The 17,945-nt window shown below is 35.1% G+C and overlaps 1 protein-coding gene across 1 annotated transcript in view; it reads right to left on the bottom strand.

Annotated features, from left to right (window-relative positions):
* The window catches only part of LOC107754005 (histone deacetylase 4-like), a 117,756-nt gene that overhangs the window by 67,406 nt on the left and 32,405 nt on the right, over positions 1–17,945 (bottom strand). The window contains exons 6-10 of the mRNA XM_016570306.1: positions 6,234–6,362; positions 5,950–6,062; positions 4,494–4,610; positions 4,057–4,267; positions 2,059–2,204 (exon numbers count right to left, since the gene is read on the bottom strand). Coding sequence (XP_016425792.1) covers positions 2,059–2,204; positions 4,057–4,267; positions 4,494–4,610; positions 5,950–6,062; positions 6,234–6,362 — 716 coding nt within the window. The remainder of the gene's footprint in view (positions 1–2,058; positions 2,205–4,056; positions 4,268–4,493; positions 4,611–5,949; positions 6,063–6,233; positions 6,363–17,945) is intronic.

Here is a 17,945-nt window from a genome sequence, read left to right as displayed (position 1 = left end):
GAGTCAAACGAGCACGGAACCGGTACTGTGCTCGCAGCGTGTGCTCTTCAATTGCACGCACTAAGGCGCCGGCGTGCGCTGTAGCCTGTATCCTTTCATATCAAAGCGCGAAATAAACTACGTGCATGTCGTGGTCAGGTAAGTCATGAAGTTACCAAAAAGGTGATTAAAGCCGCCTTAAAACTGTGCATGCATGTAATATATTTTATATGAGTCACATTTAAGAACATGTCTCTGAAATGGTTTTCAAAACTGTCCTGGAGCAGCCCAGCACTGTCTCACTCATCTAACAAACCCGATTTAACTCGTCAGCTCATTTCATTAATAGAGACTTTAAGACCTGAAGTGGGTCAGAAAAGGAAGAGATTTGAGAGAAAATATGATGCGTGTCAGATCCGCGTCACGTTCAGCAGCAGCAGAAATAACAGCCAAAACAACCTAATAACCAGCTGCTGTATGTCTATTAATCAAAGGACAAAGAAAAAAAAAAAGAGGAAAAAATAACTTTTATAGCTTTAAGGATTCATCTATATTTAATATATATTTATATTCATCTATATCAATTTCTGTATATTTCTGCTGAAGGGCACAGGTAAATATGATTATTTATTATAATGGGTTTATGTAAAAAAAAAGGTGTCAAAATTAGCGCGTTAACGCGTAAAAAATATTTAACGCAATTAACGCAGGGGCAGGGCTAGAGTTGGCCACCCCACTCATAACTGCTGCATGTCAGTTTTTCTCTTGACAAGAAGTACATTTATTCAGTCGCAGAACGACTGAGAATGGGAGACGTTTCAGACGCACGCTTCACTTCGCTTCAGCGCCAGGCGCGAGTCAAACGAGCACGGAAACGGTACTGTGCTCGCAGCGTGTGCTCTTCAATTGCACGCACTAAGGCGCCGGCGTGCGCTGTAGCCTGTATCCTTTCATATCAAAGCGCGAAATCTGAAGTGGGTCAGAAAAGGTAAAAAGAGTTGAGAGAAAATATGATGCGTGTCAGATCGGCGTCACATTCAGCAGCGGCAGCTCTTAAAGAAATAACCTAATAAAGAAAACTTTAATGTTAGGTGGGATTAATCGCGATTCATTTCAGAAAAATATGCGATTAATTAGTTAAATTTTTTTTATCGATTGACAGCACTAATATATATATATATATTCAATATAAAATATAGATAACAATACATAATACATTATAATATATAATAGTTTTATATAATTACATAAAATAAAATTCCACAAGATTTGTAAAACATGTATACAAAAATATGTTAATTTATACAGTAAAAATATACAAACTGTATAGATAAATATAAACATAATATATAAATATATACTGCGTATATAAAATAAAACTAATATTCAGTAATTTTATATAAAATAGATAACATTACATAATACATATAAAATATCAAATTCATTAAGTTATATTCCATAAAATTACTAAAACATGCATAATATATATGTATACATGTATAATTTTAGAATTGTATCATAATTTTATAGAATTATATAAAATAAACGAATCATATTCATTTATAAAATCATTAATTTATATATAAATGAAATTATTCAATATAAATACCTTTAATTAAAAATAACAATTTATAACATTATATAATACATATTAAATAATAATTTGATATAATTATATAAAATTTAATTCTATAAAACTATTAAAATATGTATATACAATTTTTTAAAAATATATACAGTAAAAATATAAAAACAATGTAACTTCTAATTGTTGGTCACTGTTTATACTGATAATATAAATAATGAAAAAAGCACAGCTATGTAGGAAATCGTTTGCCTTGGACAACAATCAGTTATACTGTGTAGAATAGTTATAACAAAAAATAAGCTGACCCCAGAATGCCACAATTGACCACCAATCAGAATCCAGCAGACAGTGTTAAAGACCACAGAGTAGTCCAGTATGTGACCATAATGAATTGAAACATGCATCTCTGCCTCCACTACACTGAATGATAGAACAAAAGCTACAGTATTCAGTCAGAAAACGCCATTTTTCAACTTATTTATTTATTTTGCGTTATTGAGCCACTCTGCTGCAGACACACTCTCCATCACTGCTCCTCCCAGGGGTTTGACACTTCCTGTTTGTACACTTCCTGTGGATTCGCTAGTCTCCCTGACAACAGTGGGCGGAGAAGAGGTTTCCTCTTTAACGTGATGGTCTATGATGGCACAAATCATTAGTCAGAATTGACTGCGCCAGCAAGGCGTCTCTCTCTCTCTCTCATCCTCAGGATAAGTATTGACCTCTTCTTATTGGCAGCCTCTCTCTCTCCCGTCTCTCGTGAAGCCGTTCCTGGCACATCAGGAGGCTAATTAACACCGCCTATGACTAATTTGATTAAAATGAGCCTTCTTTAGTGCGTATCGGAGGAAATTGAATCCAATTTATAAAGGGAGCTGCATAACCTATGCTGGACTAATTACAACCAATAAATGCATGACATCTGCAAGGAGAACAGAGCGCGACGCATTATGATCCTGCGAGGCCCCGGGGCACCTGGCTGTTTGGAGGCCCCTCTTTGGTTCAATTTTGAAATGTAATGTGCAAATAATGGCGAATTATGTCACAAATATGAGAAATACTTGTGTATTATGAGAATTAACAAACCATGTGAATAATACATTTAAGCAACACAACAGTTGCAAAGATTAGACATGAATTATGAAAATGAAACATTGAAAGTGGGAGCAGCGGGGTAAAGTGCGTCAGATGCTTTAGGGTAAGCTGTGCCAATGTGAACGACAAACATTTCAAGTGGGGGCCAATTTTCCTTCCATTCAAATAAAATGAGGAATTTTATGTACTGACGAAGCAACATCAGACAATAAGCCTGGAGATCTGCAACATTTCATACTTGTCTATAAACTAAACAACAGCTAAAATGTAGAATAATTATATTTACATTGCATTTACATTTATGCATTTATCAGACTTAGCATATTAAACTTTAAATGCCTGGTTTAAGGATATGTTTAAGAAAATGTGAATAATAATAAAATGAAACTTTGAAACATAACAGTACATTCTTATATTGTATTTAAAAAATGAATGAATGAATGAATAGAAATGTACAACTTTTGAATATTATACTTTGCATGCCTGGTTCACAGTTGCTTTAAGAAAATGTGAATATCTGGCTAAATAAAATTTTGAAATATAATAGTGCATTCTTATATTCTATTTTTCATTCTTATATTCTATGTATGATCACAGGAATAAATTACATTTTAAAATAACAAATGTGCTTCAGCCAGAAAAAAGGGTATGAAAAGTGCTTCGAGTCGCTGCAGAAAAAAACAAATTTGAACAACAACAAAAACTGGAAATGTTGCTGGAGACGGGCTTATTTAAAATGAAAACTCATTCTCTGCCAGCAGGAGGCGCTTTTAGAGTGATAAAACTAGCGGTTTCTCCAGTAATGTGCTCCGCTCATGAATGCTACATTATCAGATCAAATGAAAATGCCATCGAAACTTTACTGAAGACAGTCAATTCCCTTCAGAGATACATTCATATAAAACACCCGCGCCGTGTTATGATTTTGAAACGTGCAGTGCTCGTTTATTCAGCGAAGTCAAACGGCACAAATAAATCAATGTATGGGAAACTGGTAATGTATATCGAAATATCGGAAATGTGTTTAAAAATCATATCACCGTTATTGAAAAAAATTATATCGCGATACATATTGATATTGAATTATTGTCCAGCCCTAAATATAATATAATATAAAATCTACGTATTTTTGGTATTTTATTTTAAAGAAAATTGTTTTCGCAATCCCCAATGATTTGACTTTTCTCTTGACATGACACAGCTTACCCCTAATGTGTCACAGGACACATTTATTTTTAATTTCTAAATGTACAATTTAGTTCAAATTTCTATATTTTTCTCACTTCCTGTTTTACCAGAGGACAACTTCCAATAAAAACGCCGCCGCTCACCCCATCTCTGCAGGTTAAGGTGTCTTGGTAACATCAATATTGGTTCTTATGACTGCGACTGACCTGCGACCAGGGAGTTCTGTGCGGCTGACTGCTCCAGAAGCACCATATGCTGCAGGAGAGTGTTGTGTGCCGAGCCGCCCTCCCGCTCTAAGGTGGAGGCGGCCAAGTAAGAAGACAGGTGGGCTCCTGGCATGAACGGAGTGGTTATGGGTATTCCTGGCTGCAAGCCTGGCACTGCCATTCTGTCACCATCCTGTTGGCTAGATGCCACCTATGTAAATAGAGAATGAAAGAGCATAATTCCAAAAGAATCTAGGGCAAAGTAGAGAGGACATGCCCCTGTAAATTATGTTTCTCTTGCGTCAGAGATCCGCGGTCAGTTATTGTCTCTCAAAAGGCTCTTTTTGAAATGTCACTGGTGCTGAAAGCCACATATGGCACCCTGACGGTCCAGACAGGGGCCTCTCTATGACGGAGAGAAAGAAAGAAGGACTCACGCTGGAGGGGCCGGTGGCTGGCAGGCCCAGGGTGATGTTGGGAAGGGAGGGCGATGTGTACAGAGACAGCTGGCTAACAGGACCCTCTCTGCCTGTGAGTCTGTGCGCCAAAGATGGCTGGAACGACACACACACACACCAACATATGCACAGATAAATAAACCCCACTGATAAAAACAAACAGCTCTGTCTGGTTGCTCTCCGGACCCCTGCGGGACCCGTCTACAGAAGGAGACTGTGCACGGCTTAAAAACATGCATGGAAACGGCCAGGAAAATCACAGAACACTTCCCAAAGCAACAAGCGACAAGTGTGGCCACCAATAAAATTGAGCTAAAATGTGTCCTAAAGATGAAGCATGCACAGACGTAAAGAGATTTAGAAGTCCATTTAAGAATACAGCAATAAGCCTCAAGAGAGGTGTCATGTGCTGCAGTAATTTTATCATGCTTAAGTGAATGAATCAAAGTGCCTAATTAAAAAAACATTAAAAAGGGCTTTTGTAAAATGGTGGAAAAAGTAATATTACTGAAAACACAGATGTTCAATAAATAATGAATTTGTATAGTTAATAATAGTCATCATAAATAATTTGTATGCCAATCATTAATCTAACTCTAGATTACTTACAATCACGAAACAATGTTGCAACTTCATAGCAAATTTTAATTTGTAATTATTTTATTACAATTTGCCGTATATACATTTGTATTATTAATAAACATATTTATAAAAAATATAAAAATCAAAGCAATTAAATTAATGTATATTATAATATAATACATTATATTAATAATATAATAATATTTAATATAATATACTAATTTATTATTATATTATAATTGTATATACTACAACTATCATATATTATAATTTGGCAATATAAGGATGATTTTGCACTGATGTCTGAATTATCATTTTGAATGATGACTTGTGAATAATCTATTAGTTTGTGAAAAAATTAATTAATAAAATAAAACTATATTTTTTATTAGGAATTAAATTCAAGCATTTAGTTCACTGGATCATCCAAAATTAGGCGTTACCACATAAAACATAATATAATTTTACATTGCCAATTATAATAAATACCAGGGATTCCAAAACATTTAATATATTAATAGATATAAATGAATGATAATAATAAAATGTGCACAATTCTCTGACATTCATACCACATGCAGAACAACAAATATAATATTTCATGCTTTTAATAATTTTTGTTTTGTTTTTATTTAAACATTTATTTTACAAATAATTAATTCATTATTTAAAATATTTAATTTTACATTTTTATCATTTAATTATTTATTAGTTCTTTATCAGCTCACAACCCCCCTGTCGAACCCTAGTTTGGGAAGCCATGATAACTTTATCAATAACTTTAACGTACTGCAAACCCCTTCGTGCTGCCATGATCTTAACCAACTGTGGGGAAGCATGCAGTGCACTGTACCTCCACTGGACTGTTGGAGATTGATCCAGCGATGCCGTTCTCATTGGTAATATTGTTTGAACTGTTGTTGGGTGAACTTGGACCAGAGCCAGGAGCACTGCTGCATGCCGATTCTGAGAGAAAATGGACTTGATTAATTAGGTGTCAGTCAAGAATGAACGTAAATTGGAGTCACGGCCTAGCAGTCCCTCTTAGCAGTGCATGCAGGAGGTTCTGCCCATGACTTTTTGACCTACTTTCACTATGAATTAAATGTGAACGATGTTCAAGACGGATCCTCTCACCTGCCATGTCGAGAGAGCGCTTCTTTGCACTGGTGACCGGCCCATCCTTCCTCCGAAGCAGCGGGCTACTCCTGCGCTCCGTAACTTTCTGCTTCAGCCTGGATCGCAGCTTCAGGTTGGGCTCAGATGCTGATGAGAGATGGAAAGAGGACAGGCATCAAATTAAAGCAGGAACAGGAAATGTAGTTCATATTGCAACACTTCTTTAAAATAGCAGGATGTGTGTAGATCGAGCTGTGTGACATTAAAACCAAATAGACTACATTTACACTTAGGTGTGCTCAAAAAACATTGTAATAATAACAAATATATAAAAAAAAAAAATAATAATAATAATTATATATGTAAAATAAATAAATAAATAATTCTAAATAAATAATTGCATAAATATAAATAGCTAAAGAAAAAAATAAAGAAAAAATAAAGAAAAATTTTGAAATAAAAATTAATCACATAAATATACTAATATATACATAAAAATTATTACATTATATATACACATTAAAATCCATCTGAAACTAATTGGATTCTCCACTGAAAAAGATTTCTGGTCGTAAGCAGTGAAAAGGTGGCTTTTTGACTGATTCTGCAGAATACAACTGTTAAATAACCAGGAAGTTTGACACTAGCTTGACCTGTCCCAAGCAACTAATGAATCCTTATAAAAAAATAAAATAAAGGCTAGTTCGGGTCACTCATTATGCTTGTGAATCCAGATTCCAGTCGAAAAACAATGGAGCAAACCAGCATCTGAACAACTTCCAGCTTGGCACAGCAACTTGCCCAAAAGTTTAATCAAGTCCATCTAAGTGTAAACACTGCAAATGAATACCCTCGGCCGAGAAGGCTTTCAGTTAAACAGTTTGCAAACACAAGCTCTTGGAGTGTGACGTAGCGTGTCAGAACAGGCCTGCCACTGAGGCGGCGGCACAGGCCTGGCCAGCAATTACCAAAACGAAAGTTGACCGTGAGGGTCAAGCCTGTTTGAAACTGTCATCCAGGCACGGACGTTTCGCCCATTAGCCACTGCTGACATTTTCACCCGCTCACATACTCCAACAAAGGCTTCTCAATCCCTCTCTTGCCCCAATTGTGCTGTGGCGCTTGATCCTTGCTCTGTTTGTGACCCCGTGTCAAAACATGTACGGCCCCGCAAGAAGAGCACGCAAAGTTCATTAGGAGCAATGCAAGCCTGGCCACTTTAAAGTGCACTCAATAGTCATTTGGAACGGAACCTCATGCACCTTTTGCCAACTGCAGACATTTACATGAATAAACTTGTCAAAGTGCTCAAATCATACATACAGTGTTGATGGACAGTGTTGAGTGTTTCCTCTCAACATTCATGTGTCTGTCTTTAAGAAGCAGTAAAAACAATTTAGTATATAGTTAAAAAAATGGGTTATTTTACTTAACCCATTTTTTTTTTCCTTTTTTTTTTTTTAAAAACAAAAAAGGTTTTTACTCACCTAATTTTTTCTTTTTTAAAGCATAAACCTTACTCTTTTTTTTAAGATTTATGCTTAAAACGGGAAAAAACAGGATAAGAAAATGTAAATTATGGTTTATTAATAAACTATAGTTAAAATTAATTATAGTAAGCTTGTATGTTAACAGTAGTTTCAGCAAGTGTATATAAATTTTTTTTTTTTTTACATATTAGTACATTATTGTTTCTCCTCTATGCCCCGCCTTTTTGAAACGCGTTGATTTTTACAAAGCTCATCGGTCTGAAAAAGTGAGGTGTGCTGTGATTGGCCAGCTATTCAGTGCGTTGTGATTGGCCGAATACCTCAAGCGTGAGACGGAAATGTTACGCCCCTCACATACTGTTGATGCCGTGTCCGGCCGGAGTGACGAGACATAAACATTAAAACCCATTACAAACGAGGCATTTGTTGCATCCAGTGGGGACATAATTACTGATTATAATGACTTATACTGTCTTTTTATGCGTTGCGTTGCAGTGCATCGCGCCGCGTAAACATAAAACTCTGTCTGCATTTGTGATCAGAGAAATGACAAACAACAAGTGCTACTCTAACACTGCCCAAAACTGTGTCTTGAAACCCTCCCAAACAACATGTGGTGTAGGTGCTGTTTGAATTTTTTTTTTTTTTAAAGGTTTTCTGACCCTGAGACTCAACTATTTTCTGCAATTCTCCAGCTGTGGTCCTTGGAGAGTCTTTAGCCACTCAAACTCTCTGAAATCATCTGACATCTGAAATAAATGTATCTTGTTTTAAAAATACCGACTAAAGTTTTATTTTTATTTTTTTTGGTAGTATGAGTTAGATACTGCATTGAAGTTAACATTGGACAAGTGCAATGTTTCTGAAACAACTGTATATATACTAAATCAAAAGCTCAAACATCTGCATGGCATCACAGCACAGAAATAAACATCAGACTGAATAATCATGCTACAAATACCAGAAATACCACCATGTCTTGGGTACAGTTGTAAAATTTATCTAGCAATAGTATAAAGCAAATTATACTACTTATGGTGCTACTTGCAGTCACAAACTAGGCTGTCAAAGCACATATTCTGCACATTTTGGTGTTAAATATTGGCTAAAACATGTTACCTCCTATGGCTTATAATGAGTCATAACACGTTGACATGGATGGTTTCAAATGAATGTTCAAAGTAAAAACCTTCACCACTTGCTCTAACAGGCAGATACTGAGGAAGCAAAGTTTCCATCACTTCTCCTCTCAAGAGCACTCTATTCTGAAAGGACAATTTTGTGGTTATACTTATCAAACTAGGTAGATATGAGGACGGCACTTCTCGTAAGTGGTAGGAACATTCCCAGACATCTATGTTAAAGAAAGCTGGGCACGCTGCCATTAATGCCCTGCATTAGCAAGGGCAGAGGAACAAGGAACGGTAATAAAGACAGGAGTAAATTTAACATGAGCCCATCTTACGCCATCTGGCATTTAATAAAAAGTAGAAACAAAACCTTTACAATTACAAAACTTGTCGTTGCAAGTGAGCAATTGAGCATCAGCACAAAGCTAGATTTGATTTAGTTTTGTAGTATATTTTACGGTGCTGTATGTAATGTTTGACTGTACTAAAGCATAAAAATACCACAATATTTTTGCAGATATTTAGAAAACATGCTAAGTTCACATACCCGTTTCTCTGAAAAACAATGCTACAGCCATATATTCTACTTTGAAATGTTCATTCCGTGCCGGAATGTCCTGTTTTTGTTTTGGTCTGTGTGATTCCACCCACTGCCAATTTAGCCAATAGAATTTCGACACCCGGCTTGCCAGTTGGTGGAAAACACAGCGTATTGCAGCCATGGAAGCTAGCAAACGAACTGGGTCAGAGGTCAAAAAGCTTCAGCGTCCATCTAAAAAGCTCTATGACCAGATGAATATTAAAACGCTAATACATCAACTTATCAACTAACAGTGTAAGGCTTGTCACCTTCCATTGCCAGCTGTGCTTGTTCTTGTTCCGTGTCACCAATCTGGCAACCTGCATGAGCATCGAGTCTCAGGAGGAGGGGGCTGGAGAAACGACGCTCTCCAATATTTTGAATATGGACTGCAGTACCCATTTTAACCACTAGCTGTAAATATTACATACTGAACCTATAAAACGATATTCAAAATCCAACAGCTATACATCTCAAGCTACGCACTTTTTGGTTTGACCACTTGAAGAATTTTAATAGTTTTAGCATGAAATATAGGCTATAGCTGGCAGCTGTAAAGGAAACAGATGAGCTCTCTCACTGGCAGTAGTCAAGGTGCTTGACTCTCACCGGCCTCTTGTAAAAACTGTTGAAATAGCAGAACCGTGTGCGAGTGTGTTTATGCCAGTGCTGTTCCAGAATTCTCTGACACGTCCGCTGCAGTGGCCCATGATATTTGCTGATGTTACACACTCGTACATGTCTGCTCCAAACTCAACTCCTGAAGGGTGACGGTGACCCTACTGGGCAGTTTGACAAGGCAGAACAGGTTAAAATCTATTTTCACAAAGTGAAAGATCAACACTGAGGTTCTAACTTGAGCTTAACCACAATGTGGATAAATAAAGTCATATTTATTTATATAGAACTTAATAGTTGTTTCAAAGCAGCTTCAGAGTAAGAAACAAGAAAATAACAATAGTATATAGATAATAGTGTCATTATTCAGCTTGTCAGTTCAGTGTTATTTCAGTTTAGTTCAGTAAAGCAATATGGATGCACAGATATTAAAATCGATAAGCCGATATTTCTATTCATTTTTTTTTCATAGCTGATAACCGATAAATGGCTGATATTAGAATTCTACAAGATTTTGTTCAATTAAATTAAAAATAAAACATGAAATTTATCATCTTAAAGTGTACAAGTGAATTAGGCATCCAAAAATTATACTAAGCAATATGAAAAATTGATATTCACTTTGAGATTTGCTAAAGATTCCACTTAAAAAATTAATTTTCAGAAAGTGAAAGATCGTCATCAAGGTTCTAGCTTGAGTTTAACCATAATGCAGAAACACGCTAGAGATGCACAGTTATTAAAATGAATAAGCCAATATTTTTTTTTATTTTATTGCTGATAACCAATAAATGACCGATATTAAAATTCTCTAATATTTTGTCCAATTGATTTAAAAATAAAACTTAAAGTCAATGGTTTCAAACGCAGATTATTGAAGCCGATATTTCTTTTAATTTAGGGCTGATAACCGATAAATGACCGATATTAAAATTCTACAATTAAATTAAATATAAAACCTAAAATAAAACATTTCAAAGGCTAGAAGTGAATTTAGGGATTTATAATGTGCAACATGAAAAATGGATATTCACTTCGAGATTTTCTAAAGATTACATTTAACAGTGTAAATAAATTAAGTTAAAAAAATGGTTTAATACTTTAAATGAGTGTTAGATGGCAACAATTGTAACCCACATTAAATGGAAAAAAAGAGAAAATTACCTTGCACAATTAAATAAACAATATTGGCTGATATATACCCAATAGCCAACTGATTAAAATAAATAAAAAAGTAACTTTGGTTGATATTCGATATAGAACAGTTATTTTGGGCATCCCCAAAAAGTACCAGTTTCCTCTTGCACAGCATCTATGGCATATCATAGTGTTCCTGTGGCTCAGTGGTAGAGCATTGCGTTAGCAGCGCAAAAGGTCGTGGGTTCAATTCCCAGGGAACACACATACTGGTAAAAAATGTATAGCCTGAATGCACTGTAAGTTGCTTTGGATAAAAGCATCTGCTAAATGCATAAATTAATATTATTAATTATTATTATTATTATTATTATATCAGCTTCTGGAGAGCACCGGGAAGAACCTCACATCACAAGCTGATGCATTAAATCTCAGAATATGAAATATGAGAGAAGATCTTGAAGATATATTTTCATGATGATGATAATTGCTGAGGAGAAGATCTGGAGGAGTTATCCGGCTGATAAGAATGTGCAGGCACTGTCTCAGTGAGGATAAGTTGTCAACAGAGACGACGGGAAATGACAAGCAGAAGTCATCACCCTACAGCTATTAAAAAAGCACTTCGATCCAGATAAGGGAAATTAGCTCTTAGGAGGCAAACAGAAGCGTGCTGAGTGGACAGCATGTTCAGGGAGCGGCACGGCTCCTCATTAGCTGCAGTCAAATGTGGGGGCGTGTTAGAACGAGCCGTTTTAGGGGGGCGTGGCAGAGTCTTAACTTTGATAAAGAATATCTCTTTGGTTTTGAAACTTTAGTCTTTGCAACTTCAGGGATCTTATCTATGCACAATCAGCTTGTAACACTCCAAAGAGAAAGGAAAACTTGAAATCGCATCATATGACTCCTTTAAGGCCATCAGTTGTCTAAGACAGGAGTTGTCAAACTTTTCGATACCATGAAACCCTAAACATGACTATTCCCTTCCTAAAACATAAAAGGATGTAATAGATTTTCATGCATACAAGTCCACTTATACTATGTGTGAAAACGACAGCATACTTTTTAAATAAAATGTATTAACTTAATATGTAATCATAATAATCAAAACATAAATATATCTAATAATAATAATAAAACTTAACATCTTATGTCAACATGTTAAGCTTAAGAGCCCAAACAATCATAAATAAAAATGTAAATAGAAATTAAGTTGATGCGTTAACACTTTAAAGGGACAGTTCACCCAAAAATGAAAATTCTGTCATTAATTACTCACCCTCATGTTGTTCCAAACCCGCAAGACCTTCGTTCACCTTCGGAACACAAATGAACATATTTTTGATGAAATCCGAAAGCATAGACAGCAAGGGAACTACCACTTTCAAGGCCCAGAAATGTAGTAAAGATATCGTTAAAATAGTCCATGTGACATCAGTGGTTCAACTGTAATTTTATGAAGCTACGAGAATACGAGCAGAGGAATGCACACGCGTGTGTCGTGCTACTCTCGTGAATAGTGGCAGACGCTGGACTATTTTAACGATGTCCTTACTACCTTTCTGGGCCTTGAACGTGGTAGTTGCGTTGCTGTCTATGCAGGGTCAGAAAACTTTCGGATTTCATCAAAAATATCTTAATTTGTGTTCCGAAGACGAACGAAGAACTTACGAGTTTGGAACGACCTGAGGGTGAGTAATTAATGACAGAATTTAATTTTTTGGGTGAACTATCCTTTTAAGTATAAATATTTAAAGGAAGTAGTAAGAACTCAAACCAATATAAATATCAATATAATATAATTATCTTAACTAATCTTAAGCCCAAATATATTATTAATAAAAATAATAACAATAACCTAACATCTTACATGAACACATTAACATTAGGTGTAATATAAACTGCAAATATAAATATACTATTAAAAAGGTATATATAAATACTTATATAAGTTGACTAACTTTGAGAACTCAAATAAATATATCTTATAATAATGAGAAAACTTCATATCGTCACACATTAAATACGTATAAGCATAATAGAATAAAAAGTATATATTATATAGAATAAAAAGTATATATTTAGTATAATAAAAATAGTAAGTAATAATAATAACGTCAAGTTAACATCTTAAGTCAACATGTTAACAAAGTATAATATAAAATACACTACTTAAAAAGTAAATATAAATATCTTAAGTTTATGCAATAACACTTTTTTTCAAAAGCCCTAAAAGCCCTAAAAACATACATACTGTAAACAAGTATACAACTGGTGGCTGGTGAAATGAGTCACACTGGAGCGCAACATGTTCCCCTAAAGCAACCTTGGGTTGAGAGGATGAGAAGAGCAACAGCAATTGTTTTTTTTATGTGACGTCTCAAACTTATTTTCTGCAAAAGTGTCCTATTTCTAGGGTTGGGTACCGAACTCGGTACTTTTAAGGGTACCGACCGAATTGCGTCGGTACTACAGAGTTCGGAGTCCATTCATAAAAATGTAATTTACTCTATAGCGCGGAATGCCATGGAATTTGTCAATTTTGGACGAATAAATCAAAAGTAGCCATTGCCACTTAATCGCGTTATGAACTAGTGTCTGTGAATAATAAAATGCAAAAAGACGGTATTAATATGAATCCTGCATGTTCCGCTTGCCTCTTTGTATGAATGGCGGAAACGCGGTTTTGTTTACTATACAAATACTGAAGCACGCGTGATGCTCGCGGTGATTTTCGGCCTCTGCGTCTCTCTATATGACGGCATGAACACAAAAACTTAATCTCCAGAGCTGCTGTGAGAGTCACTTCTCAAGAATTTTACCATTTCATTTCAGAAAACTAGCTTCATCATACTGTATACACACAGAAACGTCATGACAACCTGTCAAAATAAAAGTACGGTTTAACATGTAAAAGAAATATATTACTATTGTATTACTTTTGTAAAGTATAATGTACATCTTTAAATATTCAATTTTCTATCAAATTTAAAAAAAACAATTAAATGATCAAAATAAATATTACAACTAGATTAATCACTTAATTGTAGAAAAAAATTATACAATTATTAGCCTATCAAAAAATGTTTTAAAGGAATATTCACACAATTTTTCTTCCATGTATTAATTTCAACAGTAAACCTCAGTTTGTTTGCCAAAAAATAAAAGGGTTAATTTTCATTTGATTTAAAATGAATGTTTAATGCTTTCATTTGATTTTCAGAAAAATTAAAACAAGAAAGAAAGAAAGAAAAAGTTTGCAGGGCCCTATTGTTCAAAATGTTGAAATTGAGACTTTTGGACTTATTTTTTCACTGAAATAAATGTTTTTGTAATTACACAGAGTAAAGTACCGAAAAAAGGTACCGTTGGGTACCGGCACTGAAATTCAGGTACCGTACCGGTTAAAATGTGATACGGTACCCAACCCTACCTATTTCTGATCAAATTAGAGCAACTTGTGTTTGCAAGTGAGGCATAACAGACATAACAGTCATTTCCTCACTGCCCCAGGGCTGTCAACAGAAAATAATTGTTTGCGATGAATTTTGAGCCAGATTTTCTTAGAACAAACACTTTGTGCATGACATGTAAAAGAATGAGTCACAGCAAAAGAGTCACGGTTGCTGCAAGCCCGCTCTGCGCAAAATGTCAGCTCTGTGACCCTACCGCCTGCTCGAACACGTTCAGAAGAGCACAGCCTCGCAGCACTGCAGGAGAAACGAATGAATGAAACAAAAGAGCTCTCGCTGAGTCACACACTTACACGATACATTCACACTTAGCATGGAGAGGAAAGTGACAACACCACTGCTGGAGAATGTTGCTTGTAGCATGCTACAATATTGCATTACTTATTATAAAAAGTAAATAATTAAGTTGCATTGTTACTTTTTATTGAAAGTAACATGTCATGTTAGTTTTCCGCTACTTTTTCTATCCTCACAATTGTTTTTCGCATATGACATTCACAAGAAACAAAGCAAAGCATCACAAATCTGAACGTTACATTTCTGACAAAAAGCTTTTTTTTTTTTTTTTCTTGCAAAATCGACAGAAAACTTCATCAAAATCATCAGAAGACTTGTCACATGCAATGGCTACAAGCAACTGCCACAAAAAAAGGCAATGTTCACAGCAAAGGCATGCAAGGTGTTGTTTTTGTCTACTAAAATTTAACATACATTAAAATTTAAAATAACTACACAAAAAAAAGGGGTTTAAAATGGTACCTTTTGGGGTACAACAGCTTGTCCCTGGAGCAGTACCCTTAAAAGGACATATTTGTACATTTTTTACCCCTAATAGGTACATATTAGTAACTTAGAGTAGTAATATGTACACTTAAGGTACTAATATGTACCTATTAGCGGTAAAAAATGTACAAATATGTCCTTTTAAGGCTACTGCTCCAGGGACAAGCTGTTGTATTCCAAAAGGTACAATTCTGGCCCCTTATTTTTCTGTGTGTAGGTAAATTTAACAATAAATATGCTTTTTTATGTATTACATGTAAAAAGAAAGTTACATATTTGTTACTTATTTAAAAATGTGCTGTACCTTATATTACGTCAATTTAAACAGCAATATATTATTTTATGTGAAAAAAAAACTGATTACATGAAAAAAATCTCACTAAATAAAATGTTACTCATTTTAAAAAAGTGTGTGCACACAAAAAAACCTGTTTTAAATACTAATTATGTGAAAAAAATCTGATTACATATTACTTTTTAACAAAAAAAGTAATTGAGATTGTGTAAATTTAATGAGCAAAGTATTACTCGTTACATGATAATCTGATTATTTAAAAAAAATTGATTACATAATACATTTATCATTTGAAAAAGTTACTGACAGAGTGTAAATTTAAAGAACAAAGCCTGTTGTGTGAAAAAAATCTGATTGTGAAAAAATTACATAAAATGTTTTTTGAAAAGAAATTTAAAAACTGATATTGTGTAAATTTAATTAGCAATGTATTACGTTTTGAGTGAAAATCTGATGTAAAAAAAAATCTAATTAACGTGAAGAACTCTGGATCATTATTTGAAAAAAATAACTGATACTGTGGAAATTTAACAAGTAACATATCACTAATTACTTGAAAATCAAATTATTTAAAAAAAAATGTGATTACATAAAATGTTACTTATTTGAAAAAAGTAACTTGTATTACATAAATTTAAGTAGTATCATTACTTGCTGCATGAAAAAAAAAGATTTTGTGAAAAATCTGATTACATAACGTTACTTTTAAAAACTGTAACTGATATTGTGTACATTACAATAACATTCAATGTATTGCTGCGTAAAAAATGTGATTATGTGAAAAAATCTGTTTACACTAAATGTAATTTAACAAAGTTACTGATATTGAGCTAATTTAATGAACAACGTATTGTTGCATGAAAAAAATCTCATTACATGAAAAACCTGATTACATAATACATTATTTATTTGAAAGAGTAACCGGTATTGTGTAAATTCATTAAGCAACGTATCACTTGTTGCATGAAAATCTGATTACGTAAAAAAAATCTGATTACATACAGTAACACGATACTTCAGTAACTGATATTAGATTAAATATTTGACTGAAAAAAAATATCTGATTATGTAACATGCAGTACTTATTTGAACAAAATATCTACACAAGTCACTACTCATCGGGAACAGCAATTCAATAACGCAACTTGTAACGTATTACCCCCCAAAACACTGGTGACCACTATTACAAAATCATGACATATATACAGAAGAGCAACCGTCTGTGCAGCATTCATGGCACTGGACATCTAGCAGACTTCACTGCCCTAAAACAACATCACACTTCCTGCAGCTGCCAACAGCCAAGGTTCCAGATGTCTGACGGTTAGGTGAGACGTGTGAAAACAGACTAGGGCCTGTCCTGAGAGGGAAAGCGAGCGTCAAACAGTTCTGGTTAAGGCCTGGGCCACCCTCCCTCTCCGTACCCCCTCTGCAGGAATGTGCTCTGCCAGCCAGAGCAAACTGAGGTTTATCTACAGCGGGATGACTGGAATCGCCTCGCAAACGAGCCTTACCGCAAACTCAATCATCAGAACTAAACAAAGAACATTTCACAGCTTGAAGTTCAGACCATTAGATCCTCTTTCCTAAAGTTCCACTGCCTGTATCCTCCTGCTGCTTTCCCAGGTTAACAGCTCGCATGGGAAATATAACCGTGAAAGGACGTCAAAGAGGTTGTGCCACTCATGGATAATGAAAACAGTGAACTGTGGGAACATAGATCACACATCAAACCAAACTGTGCACTGCAACAGTGTAATCAGAGTCCAATATTAACACTCAGATGTGAGTAGATGATGACTTGTCAACAGCTAAATTAGAAGTTAATTGATTTTTGATTGATTTTAATTGATAGGGATGGGTACCGATGTTTTAAAACAAAAAGTACCAATAAGAATACCGTTAAAGTACCGAATCGATAAGCAGTATCGGTAAGAGTAGTAATACCGTTAAAACCTTAACGATACCCATCCCTATCTGTGTGTGCTAAAGGTCCAGGGCAGGTTGTACTGCAGGTCCCTGACAGGCCCATTTCCAGTGGCCTTACGCTACCTAAACCAGCCCAAAGTGAGTCTGCATAGGAATTGCCCTTGAGTACTCTCCTGCTGCAGGGAGAGAGGGAGGGAGGGAGGGGGACAACTTCTTTAACACACACTGCCTGGAGCCCAGATAGTGTAGACAGTGATGCTGAAGCAGGGGCACAGGACCCGTGCCAGCCTACAGA

Source organism: Sinocyclocheilus rhinocerous, unplaced genomic scaffold, assembly GCF_001515625.1.
Source record: "Sinocyclocheilus rhinocerous isolate Xijiao unplaced genomic scaffold, SAMN03320098_v1.1 scaffold1554, whole genome shotgun sequence".
Lineage (NCBI taxonomy): Eukaryota > Metazoa > Chordata > Actinopteri > Cypriniformes > Cyprinidae > Sinocyclocheilus > Sinocyclocheilus rhinocerous.
The sequence above is the reverse complement of the archived record's forward strand: the minus strand, read 5'-3'. Positions and strand labels throughout refer to the sequence as shown.